This window comes from Hyperolius riggenbachi, chromosome 1, assembly GCF_040937935.1.
Source record: "Hyperolius riggenbachi isolate aHypRig1 chromosome 1, aHypRig1.pri, whole genome shotgun sequence".
In the NCBI taxonomy this organism is placed as follows: Eukaryota; Metazoa; Chordata; class Amphibia; order Anura; family Hyperoliidae; genus Hyperolius; species Hyperolius riggenbachi.
In genome coordinates this window covers 4,509,887-4,530,161 of record NC_090646.1, presented here as the reverse complement: position 1 = coordinate 4,530,161, position 20,275 = coordinate 4,509,887, and the positions used below count along the sequence as shown (strand labels likewise).

Below are 20,275 nucleotides of genomic sequence, written 5' to 3'. Positions count from 1 at the left end.
CTCTCCAAGTCTCAGTGGCTGCTAGGACTACCTTTGGAGGTAGGATAGTCTCAGGAGCAGCGGGCTGCACTGACTCGGGTTCAAAACACCTAGAGAGCGCATCGGCCTTGACATTCCTGCTTCCGGGAGTATATGTGATGATAAATCTAAATCTTGCAAAAAACAGGGACCACCGGGCCTGACGAGGGCTGAGTCTCTTAGCCCCCTCGATATACTCCAAATTCTTGTGGTCTGTGTAAACCGTGATAACGTTCTGCACCCTCCAGCCAGTGTCGCCATTCCTCAAAAGCTAATTTGATGGCCAGGAGCTCCCGGTTGCCGATGTCATAATTTTTCTCGGCAGGTGAAAATCTGCGAGAAAAGTAAGCACATGGGTGCAGCTTGCCCTGCAATCCTGACCTCTGTGACAACACTGCTCCTACCCCCACCTCCGAGGCATCAACCTCCACAATGAAAGGAAAGGTGACCTCAACATGTCTAAGTATTGGGGCAGAACAAAACAGTTTATTTAAAGTCGAGAAGGCCGTATGAGCCTCAGGTGACCAATGATGAGTATCAGCCCCTTTTTTGGTGAGACTGGTGAGAGGAGAGATGATGGTAGAGTAGCCCTTAATAAACCTTCTGTAGTAATTGGCAAACCCTAAGAACCTCTGGAGTGCCTTCAGCCCCACGGGCTGAAGCCACTCTAGGACAGCAGAAATCTTCCCTGGGTCCATTGAAAGACCAGAAGTGGAGATGATGTAACCCAGGAAGGCTACTGACTCTACCTCAAAGAGGCATTTCTCTAGTTTGGCATACAGCTGATTCTGTCGTAACCTCTCTAATACCCATCTGACATGCTTGCGATGTTCAGCAAGATTGGATGAAAAGATCAGTATATCGTCCAAGTATACCAGAACAAACTTGCCCAACACTTCCCTGAACACCTCATTAATTAACTCCTGGAAGACGGCCGGCACATTACACAACCCGAAGGGCATCACCAAGTATTCGTAATGCCCATCGGGTGTGTTAAAGGCCGTCTTCCATTTGTCACCATCTCTGATGCGAACCAGATTGTATGCACCCCTGAGATCTAGCTTGGAAAAAATCTTGGCGTTGGCCACCTGTTTGAACAAATTGTCAATCAATGGTAAAGGGTAGCGTTTTTTTACAGTGATCTTATTCAGCCCTCTGTAATCCATACAAGGGCAGAGACCTCCGTCCTTTTTCTTGACAAAAAAAACCCCTGCCCCTGCTGGTGACCGAGAGGGACGTATGAACCCTTTCGCCAAGTTTTCCCTGATATATTCCTGCATAGCTAGTTTCTCTGGCCCAGATAGGTTATAAAGATGACCCCTGGGCGGCATACAACCAGATCTCAGATCGATAGGACAATCAAAGGCACGATGAGGGGGAAGTTTGTCTGCAGACTTTGGGCAAAAGACATCTGCAAATTTTGCGTATTGTCTCGGTACACCTTCAACCTGAATGTTGGTATTACCCATGGTTACTTTCACTAAACAATGATGATCACAATGGGACGACCAGCTAGTTAACCGACCTGAAACCCAGTCTATCTGAGGTGAGTGAATTTGTAACCAGGGCATGCCAAGAATGACGGTAGAGGTTACCATATGCAAGACCAGAAATTGCAGACTCTCCCCATGTAATACCCCAATCTTGAGATGCACATTAGGAGTGCGGGACAAGGGGCGTTTACTCTGCAGAGGAGAGTCATCTACCGCAGTGACCAAGATAGGTTGAATCAAGGGAAGCATGGGTATACCCAATTTCTTAGCAAACTCGTAATCGATAAAATTAGCTGCTGAACTAGAATCAATAAAGGCTTCTGTGGAAGCAGTCTGATCCTCCCATGTAACCGAACAAGGGAGTAACAAACGATCGTTAGGTAGAGGTAAAGACTGCGCAGCCAGGGTATTACCTCTGACTAAACCAGCGTTTCCCGACTTGCACTATATGACCCTCCTCTGCACAGTATAGACAAAGCTGCTCAGTTTTCCTACGATTCCTCTCTGAACGAGTTAATTTGGAGTGACCAATTTGCATTGGCTCAGGTGGCGGTGAGGCAGGTGGAGAAGTGGCATAAGAGACATATCTAACCCTGTCCCTACCACGGGTTTGCTTTTGGTATCGTAACCGACGATCAACACGTACTGCTAGAGAGATTGCTTCCTCAAGTTTTTTATGTTCAGGGTATCCCAACATCAGTCCAGAAACTGCGTCTGATAACCCCGTTAAGAAACAATCCAGTAGTGCAAAAGCTCCCCACCTAGCTGACACTGACCACTTCCTGAACTCAGACGCATAGACCTCCACTGGATCCTTGCCTTGACGCAAGGTTTTTAGTTTCCGCTCAGAGGTAAAAGCAATGTCTGGATCATCATAAATTATGGCCATGGACTTGAAGAACTCTTCAACTGACCTAAGTGCTTCATGCCCTGTTGGTAAATTATAAGCCCAGGTTTGAGCATCCCCTGAGAGTAAAGTCTTAATAAAAGTAATTCTCTGGGCCTCTGTCCCTGACAAATTAGGCCTCAATTCAAAATATGACATTACACGATTCTTAAAATTCTGAAAGTCAGATCTATGGCCAGAAAACTTTTCAGGTACAGACATTCTCAAGTCTGTGACTGGAGGGGATCGCACTGAATTGACAGTCGTCTGAAGGACTTTAAGTGACCCAGATAAGGCAGAGATCTGGGCCTGCTGACCATCCATCACTCTGATGAGATTTTCCACCAAGGTGGTGAGTGTGTCCAGACGAGTGCTAAGTGCGTCCATATTGTTTTAGTCTGGCGTTCTGTAACGATTGGTGTCAGCAACCAGAGAGAGAATCTGATTCTTGGCGATCTGCAGTATCCCCAGGAATGCAGATATACCTGATTATTGAGGATCTGCAGAATCGCCAATAATCAGATATGTCTAACCTCTAGACACCTGAGTGTGTAAATGTTTTGGTGCAACAGTATCTTTGGACCCCCGGGGTAGCAGGTGGTTGAATAAGTAGAGAAGACTCTACTGCAGTCAAGGACACCTAGCGAGAGAGTCCCTGAATGCTAAGGAGCCGTGTCCCCTCTGAGGAGCAGGGGGACCCTGCAAGAAGGCTGGAACCCCTATGGAGGGTGACAGTCGGGAGGTCGGACAGGCCGGGTCGGTAACAGAGAATCAGATATGCAACGTACCAAATCAGAGATCAAAAGAGTAGTCAGGAAGGCATAAGGTCATAACAGATATCAGAATAAGGTCTAGTCTGGGGTGTGAGGGCCGTGATCTCAACACCTTGGAACTATGCTAGAGAATAACACAGATGATATACAGTATTCCTAGTCTGGGGTGTGAGGGCCGTGATCTCAACACCCTGGAACTATGCTAGAGAATAACACAGATGATATACAGTATTCCTAGTCTGAGGTGTGAGGGCCGTGATCTCAACACCTTGGAACTATGCTAGAGAATAACACAGATGATATACAGTATTCCTAGTCTGGGGTGTGAGGGCCATGATCTCAACACCCTGGAACTATGCTAGAGAATAACACAGATGATATAAAGTCACTGGCTAAGTGTGGATTCCCAGGTCCACCTGGTTCCACCACACTGAAGGATCTGACTAAGGTCTGAGTGCTAACACATAGGCATTCACAACGCCAGACAACCAGCAACTGAACAGCAAGAGATATATATAGTAAAGCACCCCACAGCGCCGCCCAGCTCCCATCAACCAATCAATAGCCGAGCAGGAATCAGCTGACCATCCTAATCAGCTGATCTTCCTCCTATTGGTATAAAGAGCCTGTCTGGCGGAGCGCGCGCGCGTAGCTCTCCATCTGTGTGCACTACTAGGTCCAGCTAACCCAGACGCATGTTGTTGCAGGGAACCCGCCGCACTGGATGCGGAATCCGTAGCTTTGCAGTCAGAACATGCGGCGGCCCCCACGCCACTCTGCCCATGGGCACCATCAGCTCCAGACAAACCAAACGCATGCTGACGCGGACCAACCACCGCATCAGACGCGGAATCAGCCGCCTTGCTGCCAGAACATGCGGCGGCTTTTCCGCTGTTTATCACAATACCATTTTGGAAAACTTCGGAGGTAGAACAGGTTCGCCTAGGGTAGTACCTCCAACTACACCTAGGTGGAGAAGTTTTCCGCCTTCTTACTGCAATCTTGAATGATATGGCCTCTTTCTCCACAATATAAACAGAGACCCTCTTTACGTCTACGAGTCTTCTCGGTCTCCGACAACTTTGAATGACCGATCTGCATTGGTTCATCCAGAGTAGTCGTGACTTGTGGAGTAGAGACAACAGTTCTGGGAGTACCTCGTGACCTGCCTTGTCTATAGTACCGTACCCTGCGATCAATCTTTATTGCTAAAGTAATAGCCTCGTCCAAGGTTTTGGGTTCGGGATGACTGATCATGATGTCACTAACTGAATCAGCCAACCCTGACAGAAAACAATCTAGTAAGGCGTAATGTTCCCATCTGGAAGAGACCGCCCATTTTCTAAACTGCAAGGCGTAATCTTCCACGGTACCATGCCCTTGGCGTAACCTTTTTAAATTCCTTTCTGCCGTGGCTGTAATGTCTGGGTCATCGTATATGACCGCCATTGTCATCAAAGAAAGCCTGAACTGAACTTAATGCCTCATGACCCTCAGGCAAGTTATAGGCCCAAGTCTGTGAATCCCCAGTCAGCAAGGTTTTAATCAAAGTTACCCGCTGTAGCTCAGAGCCTGACGCAATAGGTCTCATTTCAAAGTATGATTTACACCTATTTCTAAAATTTCTGAAGTCTGACTTATGCCCTGAAAATCTCTCAGGTAGAGCCATTTTAGGCTCTCGGATCAGAGAGGGAGGCGATGATGATGCAGATCTCTGTGAATGATTAACGGCTTCAGTCAAAGCGTTCAACTGAGCCTGTTGTGATGTCACAGTGGCATTTAACTGCGCAATGGCGGCGGTTAATGCCTGAATCTGAGCCTCCATAACAATCTTTTGGTCTGCTGTTATGTAATGATCAGTTGTACTCTGCTGGTCAGAGTGAGCTCAACAGACTAGTTAGCAATACAACAGATATAAGCACAGCAAAATGTCAGTATTTTAATAAAGGTGTGATCACACGTGTTTGGGTGCACAGTAGCTCAGGAGTACTCCTAAGTGATAGTCCCTGGCTGTGGGGACTATAACTCCTAAGTGATAGCCCCTGGCTGTGGGGTCTATCACTTATATCACGGGTGGTCGTACAGGCAAGGTCGTGAACAGATCGGTCAGGAGTCGGTACAAAATCAGCAATCAGAGTCATAGTCAGAGTATAGCCAAGGTCGGCAACAGTCAGATATGCGGAGGTACAGAATCAGAGAGCGAGTGCAGAATCGAGGTCGGGCTGAGGTCGGCAACTAGACAGAAAGGCTGAGTACAGAATCGTGAGGCAAAAGGATAAACAGAAGTTCAGGCAAGGTTCATACACATAAAGGCAACAATGTAAGTTATAATTATAGCTATCAAAATCAGATCCTAAGCTATGTGTGAAATCCCCGGGGTCCTGCCGGTTCAAAGCACACTAGGAACTAACTAAGGTCTGAGAGCTTAACCACAAAGTTTCAGCAACAGCAGACAAGGATGCACTGACCGCTTCGGTCTTAAATACACAAGGTATACCTGTGGCTCCACCCACTAGCCTCAGCCAATCAGAGGGCAAAGGATCAGACCAGAGTTGTCAGCTGACCCTCCTCCTCAGTGCATAAAGGTCCTGTCTCTGTGTGCGCGCGTGCGCCCTTCTGTTCTGATGTATCCTGGAGAGACCTGACCTGGTGTGAAGTGATGCCGAGGAGGCGGCAGCGGAATCCGCCGTGACGTCAGACGCGAGAGCGGTGGCCGTGCTGCTCTCCGCTGCAGAGGTAATTTTTCCATTACTGACATTGGGATGGTGTTAGTGGTGATTGGGTTAGTTGGGGTGGTGTTAGTGGTGATTGGGATAGTTGGGGTGGTGTTAGTGGTGATTGGGTTAGTTTGGATGGTGTTAGTGGTGATTGGGTTAGTTGGAGCGTTGTTAGTGGTGATTGGGTTAGTTGGAATGGTGTTACTGGTGATTGGATTAGTTGGGGCAGTGTTAGTGGTGATTGGGTTAGTTGGGGTGGTGTTAGTGGTGATTTGGTTAGTTGGGATGGTGTTACTGGTGATTGGGATAGTTGGGATGGTGTTACTGGTGATTGTGATAGCTGGGATGATGTTAGTGGTGATTGGGTTAGTTTGGATGGTGTTAGTGGTGATTGGGTTAGTTGGGGCGGTGTTAGTGGTGATTGGGTTAATTGAGGTGGTGGTGATGATTGGGTTAGTTGGGGTGGTGTTAGTGGTGATTGGGTTCGTTGGGGAAGTGTTAATGGTGATTGGGTTAGTTGGGGTGGTGTTAGTGGTGATTGGGTTAGTTGGGGTGGTATTAGTGGTGATTTGATTAGTTGGGGCAGTGTTAGTGGTGATTGGGTTATTTGAGGTGGTGGTGATGATTGGGTTAGTTGGGGTGGTATTAGTGGTGATTTGATTAGTTGGGGCAGTGTTAGTGGTGATTGGGTTATTTGAGGTGGTGGTGATGATTGGGTTGGTTGGGGTGGTGTTAGTGGTGATGATTGGGATAGTTGGGGCAGTAATAGTGGTGATTGGGTTAGTTGGGGTGGTGTTAGTGGTGATGATTGGGTTAGTTGGGGTGGTGTTAGTGGTGATGATTGGGATAGTTGGGGCAGTAATAGTGGTGATTGGGTTAGTTGGGGTGGTGTTAGTGGTGATGATTGGGTTAGTTGGGGTGGTGTTAGTGGTGATTGTGTTAGTTGGGGTGGTGTTAGTGGTGATTGGGTTAGTTGGGGCGGTATTAGTGGTGTTTGGGTTAGTTGGAGCAGTGTTAGTGGTGATTGGGTTAATTGAGGTGGTGATGATGATTGGGTTAGGTGAGGTGCTGATGATTTGATTAGCTAAGGTAACAGTGATTGATTTAGGTGGAGTAGTGTAAGTTAGGGTGGTGGTTGACCATTGTGGTGGTAGCAGGGTAAGCAGGACCGGCGCTACCATAGAGGCAAAGGAGGCAGCTGCCCCAGGGCCCCCGAGCTTGTAGGGGCCCCCAGTGGCTACAAGAGGAAAAAAATTCAAATCGACCTTATAGTTTTTGAGAAAATCGATTTTAAAGTTTCAAAGGAAAAAAAATACACATTTAAAAACCTGCCGACTTTAATGGTTGATAGAAAATCCACCTTAAATGCTAGAAACCCTAAATTTGCAGGATATGTTAAGGAGATCATTCGGAATAAGAGGAAAAAACTATTTTTCAAAAAGACCTTATAGTTTTTTAGAGAATCGATTTTAAAGTTTCGAAGGAAAAAAGTATACTTTTAAATGCGGTAAATGTAACTTTTAGTAGCAAACCTAATGGTAGTGTAATTTTACATGCATTAAACGAAAGTGCAATAAATTTCCTGACGGGGTTTCCAGGGGGTCTATACGCAGCCGCAGCGCTTTGGCCAGGGATCGCTATACAGCCGCAATATGGCTGTATGAAGATCCCTGGCATTTTTTCCTATTTTCCCATTTTTTTTTTATGTTTAGAGTGTGGGAATTAAAAAAAAATTATGTGGGATCCCCCCTCCTGAAACGTTTTAACCCCTTGTCCTCCATGCAGGCTGGGATAGCCAGAATGTGTAGCTCCGACCGATTGGGACTTCACACCCTGACTATACCAGCTGCAAAAAAGGTCCCCTAATGCCGATTTTTGTTCCGGGGTATATGTTGGGGGGGGGGGGGGCAGGTTTATTTTGCCCGGGGGCCTCATTGTTGCTTAAACCGGCCCTGAGGGTAAGGGTGGTAGAGGTCACCATAGGAGCTGAATGTGACTGACCTGTATCTTCTTTTGCTTCCTCCTTATCTGCAAGCTGCACAGATATTTGAATAGAGTTCTATACAGAGATATCTTTGGAAATAATATTTTCTTTAATGAGCGAGGGGAAATCCCATCAGAAATGATTATGTACAATATAATGTATCATCCAAACCATACAGAAGATGTTCCTGAAGACTTCCAACATGTAACCAGAACTCCAGTGGTCTACTTCAAGGGATCACTGCAGGGAGATGAATACTACAATATATCCCAAGAGAACATCATATGGAAGCAGGACAAGGTAACAGCCACTCTTGACGATCACTGCTCGTAGTATAGTACTGTATTTCCCTACAGAAGCATGGACTTGCTGATCTCCTTTGGGTCATTCTCAGTTTTGACCTGAGCATTTGCCACTTGGACCAGAAGCAGGTAATTGTGGTGCGATAGCAGCCAGTGCTTTACATATACTGTGCACTGTGACATTATATTGCCTCTAGGGGGCGTCAGGGTGCTCGTGTTTCATGCAGGCATCGGGCAACATCAGAAGAAAATATGATAAGTACCTTTCAGTCAGATGCATGAACATGCCACTCCCACCACCTCCCACGTAAATGACAGATTGTGGTCCATGTCAGCTGCCGCCGGGCAATCTTGTGTAGCCGGCATAAGGGGGTAGTGTGAGCGCTCACTCAGATGGGGGGAGGGGTTACACACCCTTCCTTTATGTTATGTTACACAGCTTGGTGGGGACCAGAATTCCTGGGAGCCAGAAAGCCACAGCAACGCTCCAGGGATGACTATATTCTTCAGCTGCACTGACCTTTCCCTCCCTGATGGGGTAAAATGGGGGAGGGACAAGATAACAGTCCTGCAATCTTCTGGCTTCCGGGTTGTGTGAAAATCCCCATGTGTGCTTTCACCATGCGCTGCAGCTTCTTATCCCTTCCCTAATGGTCAATGCAAATGCCACTATGTGCAAGGGTGCATACACACATCAGATAAAAGTCTTTGGAAAATGAAAGATCACAGACCAATGTTACCCCCTTCCATGTAGTATGAGAGCCACACCTACAGTCTATTCTATGGAGCTGCACTCCCCATCAGACAGAAATCTTACCCCCCTCCATGTAGTATGAGAGCCACACCTACACAGTCTATTCTATGGAGCTGCACTCCCCATCAGACAGAGATCTTACCCCCTTCCATGTAGTATGAGAGCCACACCTACACAGTCTATTCTATGGAGCTGCACTCCCCATCAGACAGAAATCTTACCCCCTTCCATGTAGTATGAGAGCCACACCTACACAGTCTATTCTATGGAGCTGCACTCCCCATCAGACAGAGATCTTACCCCCTCCCATGTAGTATGAGAGCCACACCTACACAGTCTATTCTATGGAGCTGCACTCCCCATCAGACAGATCTTACCCCCTTCCATGTAGTATGAGAGCCATACTCTACACAGTCTATTCTATGGAGCTGCACTCCCCATCAGACAGAAATCTTACCCCCTTCCATGTAGTATGAGAGCCATACTCTACACAGTCTATTCTATGGAGCTGCACTCCCCATCAGATAGAAATCTTACCCCCTTCCATGTAGTATGAGAGCCACACCTACACAGTCTATTCTATTGAGCTGCACTCCCCATCAGACAGAGATCTTACCCCCTTCCATGTAGTATGAGAGTCATACCTACACAGTCTATTCTATGGAGCTGCACTCCCCATCAGACAGAAATCTTACCCCCTTCCATGTAGTATGAGAGCCACACCTACACAGTCTATTCTATGGAGCTGCACTCCCCATCAGACAGAAATCTTACCCCCTTCCATGTAGTATGAGAGCCACACCTACACAGTCTATTCTATGAAGCTGCACTCCCCATCAGACAGAAATCTTACCCCCTTCCATGTAGTATGAGAGCCACACCTACACAGTCTATTCTATGGAGCTGAACTCCCCATCAGACAGAAATCTTACCCCCTTCCATGTAGTATGAGAGCCACACCTACACAGTCTATTCTATGGAGCTGCACTCCCCATCAGACAGAAATCTTACCCCCTTCCATGTAGTATGAGAGCCACACCTACACAGTCTATTCTATGGAGCTGCACTCCCCATCAGACAGAAATCTTACCCCCTTCCATGTAGTATGAGAGCCATACTCTACACAGTCTATTCTATGGAGCTGCACTCCCCATCAGATAGAAATCTTACCCCCTTCCATGTAGTATGAGAGCCATACCTACACAGTCTATTCTATGGAGCTGCACTCCCCATCAGACAGAAATCTTACCCCCTTCCATGTAGTATGAGAGCCATACCTACACAGTCTATTCTATGGAGCTGCACTCCCCATCAGACAGAAATCTTACCCCCTTCCATGTAGTATGAGAGCCACACCTACACAGTCTATTCTATGGAGCTGCTCTCCCCATCAGATAGAAATCTTACCCCCTTCCATGTAGTATGAGAGCCACACCTACACAGTCTATTCTATGGAGCTGCACTCCCCATCAGACAGAAATCTTACCCCCTTCCATGTAGTATGAGAGCCATACCTACACAGTCTATTCTATGGAGCTGCACTCCCCATCAGACAGTAATCTTACCCCCTTCCATGTAGTATGAGAGCCACACCTACACAGTCTATTCTATGGAGCTGCACTCCCCATCAGACAGAAATCTTACCCCCTTCCATGTAGTATGAGAGCCACACCTACACAGTCTATTCTATGGAGCTGCACTCCCCATCAGACAGAAATCTTACCCCCTTCCATGTAGTATGAGAGCCACACCTACACAGTCTATTCTATGGAGCTGCACTCCCCATCAGACAGAAATCTTACCCCCTTCCATGTAGTATGAGAGCAATACCTACACAGTCTATTCTATGGAGCTGCACTCCCCATCAGACAGAGATCTTACCCCCTCCCATGTAGTATGAGAGCCACACCTACACAGTCTATTCTATGGAGCTGCACTCCCCATCAGACAGAGATCTTACCCCCTCCCATGTAGTATGAGAGCCACACCTACACAGTCTATTCTATGGAGCTGCACTCCCCATCAGACAGAAATCTTACCCCCTTCCATGTAGTATGAGAGCCATACCTACACAGTCTATTCTATGGAGCTGCACTCCCCATCAGACAGAAATCTTACCCCCTTCCATGTAGTATGAGAGCCATACCTACACAGTCTATTCTATGGAGCTGCACTCCCCATCAGACAGAAATCTTACCCCCTTCCATGTAGTATGAGAGCCACACCTACACAGTCTATTCTATGGAGCTGCACTCCCCATCAGACAGAAATCTTACCCCCTTCCATGTAGTATGAGAGCCACACCTACACAGTCTATTCTATGGAGCTGAACTCCCCATCAGACAGAAATTTTACCCCCTTCCATGTAGTATGAGAGCCATACCTACACAGTCTATTCTATGGAGCTGAACTCCCCATCAGACAGAAATCTTTGCAAGATGCTGCACACAAAGATGCTGTAGACATGCAACAGATCAGTATCTGCAAAAGCTCTGTTCCTGCAAAAGATCCGTTCCTGCAAATTGCATTCATAGTCTGTGATATCTGCAGATCCTCATACACACCTTGTTTAAAGGGGTTCTGTGGGGGTTTCTGAGGAGAAAAACTGCCACTTACCTGGGGCTTCGATCAGCCCCCTGCAGCGGTAATGTCCCATGCCGTCCTGCTCCCATCCGCCGTTCCCCGCAGCCGACACCGGGCTATTATTCGTCTGTCACACAGACGGATGATGCGCGCTGCCGCGCCTCAGATCGCGTCATCTGAGGCTTACTGCGCAGGCGCAGTACAATGTTTTCTTGTACTGCGCTTGCACAGTAAGCTTCCAATGACGCAGGCGGAAGTGAGCTGGTGCGCAGCCACTGTAGCACAGCCGCAGTTGGATCCCATGCCGCGCTAGACCGGGGCTGGCGGCGGAGAACGGCAGATGGGAGGAGGACGCCGTGGGACATTACCGCTGCAGGGGGCTGATAGAAGCCTAAGGTAAGTATCTGTTTTTCTCCTCAGAAACCCCCCACAGAATAGTGTTGGGCGAACATCTAGATGTTCGGGTTCGGGCCGAACAGGCCGAACATGGCCGCGATGTTCGGGTGTTCGACCCGAACTCCGAACATAATGGAAGTCAATGGGGACCCGAACTTTTGTGGTTTGTAAAGCCTCCTTACATGCTACATACCCCAAATTTACAGGGTATGTGCACCTTGGGAGTGGGTACAAGAGGAAAAAAAAATTAGCAAAAAGAGCTTATAGTTTTTGAGAAAATTGATTTTAAAGTTTCAAAGGGAAAACTGTCTTTTAAATGCGGGAAATGTCTGTTTTCTTTGCACAGGTAACATGTTTTTTGTCGGCATGCAGTCATAAATGTAATACATATAAGAGGTTCCAGGAAAAGGGACCGGTAACGCTAACCCAGCAGCAGCACACGTGATGGAACAGGAGGAGGCGCAGGAGGAGAAGGCCACGCTTTGTGAGACACAACAACCCCGGCCTTGCATGAGGGCAAGAAGCGTGCGGATAGCATGCTTTGTACCGCCATGCAGTCATAAATGTAATAAAGATAAGAGGTTCCATAAACAAGGACCGGCAACGCTAACCCAGCAGCAGCAGCAGCAGCAGACGTGATGGAACAGGAGGAGGCGCAAGAGGAGAAGGCCACGCTTTGTGAGACACAACAACCCAGGCCTTGCATGAGGACAAAAAGCGTGCGGATAGCATGCTTTTTACCGCCATGCAGTCATAAATGTAATAAAGATAAGTGGTTCAATAAACAGGGACCACGCGGCAACGCTAACCCAGCAGCAGCAGACGTGATGGAACAGGAGGAGGCGCAGGAGGAGAAGGCCACGCTTTGTGAGACACAACAACCCAGGCCTTGCATGAGGGCAAGAAGCGTGCGGATAGCATGCTTTGTACCGCCATGCAGTCATAAATGTAATAAAGATAAGTGGTTCAATAAACAGGGACCACGCGGCAACGCTAACCCAGCAGCAGCAGACGTGATGGAACAGGAGGAGGCGCAGGAGGAGAAGGCCACGCTTTGTGAGACACAACAACCCAGGCCTTGCATGAGGGCAAGAAGCGTGCGGATAGCATGCTTTGTACCGCCATGCAGTCATAAATGTAATAAAGATAAGTGGTTCAATAAACAGGGACCACGCGGCAACGCTAACCCAGCAGCAGCAGACGTGATGGAACAGGAGGAGGCGCAGGAGGAGAAGGCCACGCTTTGTGAGACACAACAACCCAGGCCTTGCATGAGGGCAAGAAGCGTGCGGATAGCATGCTTTGTACCGCCATGCAGTCATAAATGTAATAAAGATAAGTGGTTCAATAAACAGGGACCACGCGGCAACGCTAACCCAGCAGCAGCAGACGTGATGGAACAGGAGGAGGCGCAGGAGGAGAAGGCCACGCTTTGTGAGACACAACAACCCAGGCCTTGCATGAGGGCAAGAAGCGTGCGGATAGCATGCTTTGTACCGCCATGCAGTCATAAATGTAATAAAGATAAGTGGTTCAATAAACAGGGACCACGCGGCAACGCTAACCCAGCAGCAGCAGACGTGATGGAACAGGAGCAGGCGCAGGAGGAGAAGGCCACGGTTTTTGAGACACAACAACCCAGGCCTTGCATGAGGACAAAAAGCGTGCGGATATAGCAGCAATGCTTTTTGCCGCCATGCAGTCATAAATGTAATACAGATGAGAGGTTCAATAAACAGGGACCGGAAACGCTACACCATCCCAGATGTTCATTGGTCATGTTACTTGGTTGGGGTCCTGGAGTGTTGCGTAGTCATTTCCAATCCAGGATTGATTCATTTTAATTTGAGTCAGACGGTCTGCATTTTCTGTAGAGAGGCGGATACGCCGATCTGTGACGATGCCTCCGGCAGCACTGAAACAGCGTTCCGACATAACGCTGGCTGCCGGGCAAGCCAGCACCTCTATTGCGTACATTGCCAGTTCGTGCCAGGTGTCTAGCTTCGATACCCAATAGTTGAAGGGTGCAGATGGATTGTTCGACACAGCTACGTCATCTGACATGTAGTCCTTGACCATCTTCTCCAGGCGATCGGTGTTGAAGGTGGATCTGCACGCTTGCTGTTCAGTGGGCTGCTGCTGCATGGGTGTCAGAAAATTTTCCCACTCCAAGGACACTGCCGATACCGTTCCCTTTTGGGTACTAGCTGCGGCTTGCGTTGTTTGCTGCCCTCCTGGTCGTCCTGGGTTTGCGGAAGTCAGTCTGTCTGCGTACAACTGGCTAGAGGAGGGGGAGGATGTCAATCTCCTCTCTAAAGTCTCCACAAGGGCCTGCTGGTATTCTTCCATTTTGACCTGTCTGACTCTTTCTTCAAGCAGTTTTGGAACATTGTGTTTGTACCGTGGATCCAGAAGGGTATAAACCCAGTAATTGGTGTTGTCCAGAATGCGCACAATGCGTGGGTCACGTTCAATGCAGTCTAGCATGAATTGAGCCATGTGTGCCAGAGTCCTACCAGAATCCTCATCATCCTCTTGTGAGCGTTGTGATAGTTGTTGTGATGCATCATAGTCGTCACCTTCCTCCTGGTCTGCTTCTGCTGACCATTCGCGTTGAATTGTGGAAGTCCAACGTGCACCGCTCTGGCCCTCGTCAGTGGTGGCATGAAATTCCTGCTCCAACTCCAGCTGTTCCTCCTCCTCTTCTTCGTCATAGCTGCTGGGGCCAGCGTTCCCTGAGGCGGATGGCCTGATGTTGGTACCATCACGCTGATCGTTTTCTCCTTCAGATTCCCCCAGTTGCATCATGACAGCTGTTTCCTTGATTTTTAACATCGACCTCTTCAGTAAACACAGCAGTGGTATGGTAATGCTGACTGAAGAGTTGTCACTGCTCACAAGCAACGTGGATTGCTCAAAATTTTGGAGGACTTGGCAGAGGTCCAACATGTTGGCCCAATCGGATCCACAGAAGCTTGGCAGCTGTCCGGATGCGCCTCGGTACTGCGCCGTCATGTACTGGACCACTGCACTCTTCTGCTCACAAAAGCGTGCTAGCATGTGCAGCGTAGAATTCCAGCGCGTAGGGACATCACACAGCAAGCGATGGTGGGGGAGATTGAAGCGCTCCTGCATCTTGGCGAGTGCCCCCGAAGCAGTACTGGAATTTCTACAATGTTTGGCCACTCGACGCACCTTCAACAGAAGATCGGCCACGCCTGGGTATGTCCTCAGGAACCGCTGAACTACTAGGTTCATCACGTGCGCCAGGCAAGGGATGTGTGTCAGCTTAGCCAACCTTAAAGCGCGAATGAGATTACTCCCATTATCACACACAACCATGCCCGGTTTCAGGTCCAGCGGTGCCAGCCACAAATCCGTCTGTTCCTTTATTCCCCTCCAAATTTCCTCCCCTGTGTGCTGCTTATCCCCAAGGCAGATCAGCTTCAGCAACGCTTGCTGACGCATGCCAACAGCTGTGCTGCACTGCTTCCACGATCCTACTGCTGCTGGGTTAGCGTTTCCGAAAGAGGTACAGCTTTGAGATGCGTTGGAGGAGAAGGAGTCAGAGAGGTAGGTGCTGCTGTTGTTATCCAGTGGGAGGGACGGCGGTGCAGCTGTTTGCGGCGTGGGCAACACCCGCGCCGTAGCAGGTGAGGAATCGCTGCCAGGCTCCACAAGGTTCACCCAGTGCGCGGTAAGGGAGATGTATCGACCCTGGCCGAACGCACTCGTCCAGGTGTCAGTGGTGAGGTGAACCTTGCAGGCAACGGCATTCTTCAAGCTTCGGGTTATTTTCCTGACCACGTGCTCATGCAACTCAGGCACTGCAGAGCGCGCAAAGTGGTAGCGGCTGGGAACCACGTAACGTGGGATGGCCACTGACATCATGCCCTTGAAGCTGTTTGTCTCCACCACTCGATATGGCAGCATTTCGCAGGCCAGAAGCTTGGCTATGCTGGCTGTTACTGCCACGGCCCGGGGGTCATTTGCTGGCAATTTCCTCTTGCGCTCAAACATCTCCGACACAGACAACTGAACCGTAGCGCTGCACACGGAAGGGCTGTTGGTTGTTGTGTTTGATGAACACTGGGAGACCTCAAGAGCACTACTCCGGAAAGTGACAGTGTCAGCGTCGTCTGATGTTTGTGAATGTTGTGAACCACGCAATGGCTGGGCTACTGCTGCTGCTGAGGCGGGTCTGGTGGTGAGTCTGGTGAACCCAAGGGAGGCAGTGTTGCTGGTACCCTGTCCTGCCGCGTTTGCCCACAGAGTGGGATGTTTGGATAGCATGTGGCGGCTCATGCTGGTGGTGGAGAGGTTGTTAATACTTTTCCCCCTGCTCAGGCGAGTCTTGCACACCTTGCAAATCGCCATGGTAACATCCTCAGTGCAGTCTTCAAAGAAAGCCCAGACTTTGGAGCACCTGCCTCCTTGCTGGCGATTTCTGTTTCCTCCTCTTTTGCCTCTCACTCTAACTTCCACGCTTGTGGTGCCTGAAATTGCGCGCCGCCTACCTTGTGGCACAAGGCGAACTCGTGCAGCAGTGGGTTCTTCAACAGACTCATCTGTGCTGCTGCTACGACGGCGATGTTCTCGTTCACAAATAAAATCTGGGTCTCTGTCCACATTGTCCATACCCTCCTCTTCCATCTCCTCAAACTCGTCATATGTCATTGTGGGGGGCCGCCGCCGTGGAGTAGAGCTCCCCAGAACAACCTCTGCGCAGCTCACTCCAACGTCGTCTTCCAGATCTTGTCGGCCGACCTCCTGCAATTGCAACCCCTCCTGCCCAACTTGCTCTGGGATTTGGGTTTCCGAGTCCTCCTCGGACTCGCCTTGTATTTCAGTGCGCGGTGCATTTCCCACAGTTAATGGTTGTGAATCCGGGCACAACATTTCCGGCTGTTCCTCCATTGACCTTTCATAGGTGGAAGTTTGTTGGGCTGGGAATAGCTCCTGCGAATACCCCATTGTGTCCTGAGGTAATTCATAGGACTGGTTATCTGGCAGTTGTGTAGGTGGTGTCGCTGCCGGTTGTGTCAGCTTTGTGCCCACTGGCTCCTTGTAACTGGCTGAGGACTAGGACCTCGTGCGTGATGTGCTGGTGCTGCTTAACCCACTGCTGGACGCTTGAGAGGTCATCCAAGTAATTATCTGGTCCTGTTCTTTTGGATTTGTGAGGGTTGTTGTCCTGGACAACATGGGCGGTATTGAGTGGGTTTTCTTGGGTGCTCCCCTGTGGCCTGTACGTGAACCGTCAGGGGAAACACCTCTTCCCTTGCCCCTTCCTCTTTCACCGGATTTCTTCCTCATTTCACTTATCCTTACAGTACACGCTGACTGGCAGCAGTACAGTGGCAGCACAGAAATGCTATACAGTACCACTATTCCCAGCAGCGACACAGAGCACAATGCTATACAGTGGCGGGTGAGCGGTGTACTACTGTTCCCAGGCCCAGCAGACACAGAGTGGAAGTAAACACAATGCTATATAGTCTGGCTGAGCGGTGTACACAGAGTGGCAGTACACACAATGCTATATAGTCTGGCTAAGCCGTGTACACAGAGTGTCAGAAAACACAATGCTATATATAGCGTGGCTGAGCGAGGTGCACAGTGGCAGTACACACAATGCTATATTAGTCAGGCTAAGCCGTGTACACAGAGTGTCAGAAAGCACAATGCTATATATAGCGTGGCTGAGCGAGGTGCACAGTGGCAGTACACACAATGCTATATAGTCAGGCTAAGCCGTGTACACAGAGTGTCAGAAAACACAATGCTATATATAGCGTGGCTGAGCGAGGTGCACAGTGGCAGTACACACAATGCTTTATAGTCAGGCTGAACCGTGTACACAGAGTGTCAGTAAACAATGGTATATAGTCTGGCTGAGCGGTGTACACAGAGTGTCAGTAAACAACGGTATATAGTCTGGCTGAGCGGTGTACACAGAGTGGCAGTAAACACAATGCTATATATAGCGTGGCTGAGCGAGGTGCACAGTGGCAGTACACACAATGCTATATAGTCAGGCTAAGCCGTGTACACAGAGTGTCAGAAAACACAATGCTATATATAGCGTGGCTGAGCGAGGTGCACAGTGGCAGTACACACAATGCTTTATAGTCAGGCTGAGCCGTGTACACAGAGTGTCAGTAAACAATGGTATATAGTCTGGCTGAGCGGTGTACACAGAGTGTCAGTAAACAACGGTATATAGTCTGGCTGAGCGGTGTACACAGAGTGGCAGTAAACACAATGCTATATATAGCGTGGCTGAGCGAGGTGCACAGTGGCAGTACACACAATGCTATATAGTCAGGCTAAGCCGTGTACACAGAGTGTCAGAAAACACAATGCTATATATAGCGTGGCTGAGCGAGGTGCACAGTGGCAGTACACACAATGCTTTATAGTCAGGCTGAGCCATGTACACAGAGTGTCAGTAAACAATGGTATATAGTCTGGCTGAGCGGTGTACACAGAGTGTCAGTAAACAACGGTATATAGTCTGGCTGAGCGGTGTACACAGAGTGGCAGTAAACACAATGCTATATATAGCGTGGCTGAGCGAGGTGCACAGTGGCAGTACACACAATGCTATATAGTCAGGCTAAGCCGTGTACACAGAGTGTCAGAAAACACAATGCTATATATAGCGTGGCTGAGTGAGGTGCACAGTGGCAGTACACACAATGCTTTATAGTCAGGCTGAGCCGTGTACACAGAGTGTCAGTAAACAATGGTATATAGTCTGGCTGAGCGGTGTACACAGAGTGTCAGTAAACAACGGTATATAGTCTGGCTGAGCGGTGTACACAGAGTGGCAGTAAACACAATGCTATATATAGCGTGGCTGAGCGAGGTGCACAGTGGCAGTACACACAATGCTATATTAGTCAGGCTAAGCCGTGTACACAGAGTGTCAGAAAACACAATGCTATATATAGCGTGGCTGAGCGAGGTGCACAGTGGCAGTACACACAATGCTATATACAGCGTGGCTGAGCGAGGTGCACAGTGGCAGTACACACAATGCTATATATAGCGTGGCTGAGCGAGGTGCACAGTGGCAGTACACACAATGCTATATTAGTCAGGCTAAGCCGTGTACACAGAGTGTCAGAAAACACAATGCTATATATATAGCGTGGCTGAGCGAGGTGCACAGTGGCAGTAGACACAATGCTATATATATAGCGTGGCTGAGCGAGGTGCACAGTGGCAGTACACACAATGCTATATATAGCGTGGCTGAGCGAGGTGCACAGTGGCAGTACACACAATGCTATATATAGCGTGGCTGAGCGAGGTGCACAGTGGCAGTACACACAATGCTATATTAGTCAGGCTAAGCCGTGTACACAGAGTGTCAGAAAACACAATGCTATATATATAGCGTGGCTGAGCGAGGTGCACAGTGGCAGTACACACAATGCTATATATAGCGTGGCTGAGCGAGGTGCACAGTGGCAGTACACACAATGCTATATATAGCGTGGCTGAGCGAGGTGCACAGTGGCAGTACACACAATGCTATATATAGCGTGGCTGAGCGAGGTGCACAGTGGCAGTACACACAATGCTATATTAGTCAGGCTAAGCCGTGTACACAGAGTGTCAGAAAACACAATGCTATATATATAGCGTGGCTGAGCGAGGTGCACAGTGGCAGTACACACAATGCTATATATAGCGTGGCTGAGCGAGGTGCACAGTGGCAGTACACACAATGCTATATATAGCGTGGCTGAGCGAGGTGCACAGTGGCAGTACACACAATGCTATATTAGTCAGGCTAAGCCGTGTACACAGAGTGTCAGAAAACACAATGCTATATATATAGCGTGGCTGAGCGAGGTACACAGTGGCAGTAAACAATGCTATATATAGTGTGGCTGAGCGAGCGGTGTACTACTGTTCCCAGCAGCGACACACAATGACTGGGTGGGACCCTGGCTAGCGTGGCTGGAGAGCGAACTACCCTGCCTGCCTACCCAAAGCTAAACCCACAGACAAATGGCGGAGATATGACGTGGTTCGGGTATTTATTTACCCGAACCACGTGACCGTTCGGCCAATCAGAGCGCGTTCGGGCCCGAACCACGTGACCCGTTCGGCCAATCACAGCGCTAGCCGAACGTTCGGGGAACGTTCGGCCATGCGCTCTTAGTTCGGCCATGTGGCCGAACGGTTTGGCCGAGCACCGTCAGGTGTTCGGCCGAACTCGAACATCACCCGAACAGGGTGATGTTCTGCAGAACCCGAACAGTGGCGAACACTGTTCGCCCAACACTACCACAGAACTCCTTTAACAGACATTCATCTGCATATCTGACAATCATCTGCACATCTGAAGATCC

At 49.0% G+C, this 20,275-nt stretch overlaps 1 protein-coding gene across 1 annotated transcript in view; it reads left to right on the top strand.

Moving 5' to 3' along the window:
- Positions 1 to 8,027: 8,027 nt before the first annotated feature.
- Positions 8,028 to 20,275, top strand: part of LOC137532686 (vomeronasal type-2 receptor 26-like) — a 29,932-nt gene continuing 17,684 nt past the window's right edge. Inside the window, exon 1 of the mRNA XM_068253503.1 lies at positions 8,028 to 8,171. Coding sequence (XP_068109604.1) covers positions 8,028 to 8,171 — 144 coding nt within the window. The remainder of the gene's footprint in view (positions 8,172 to 20,275) is intronic.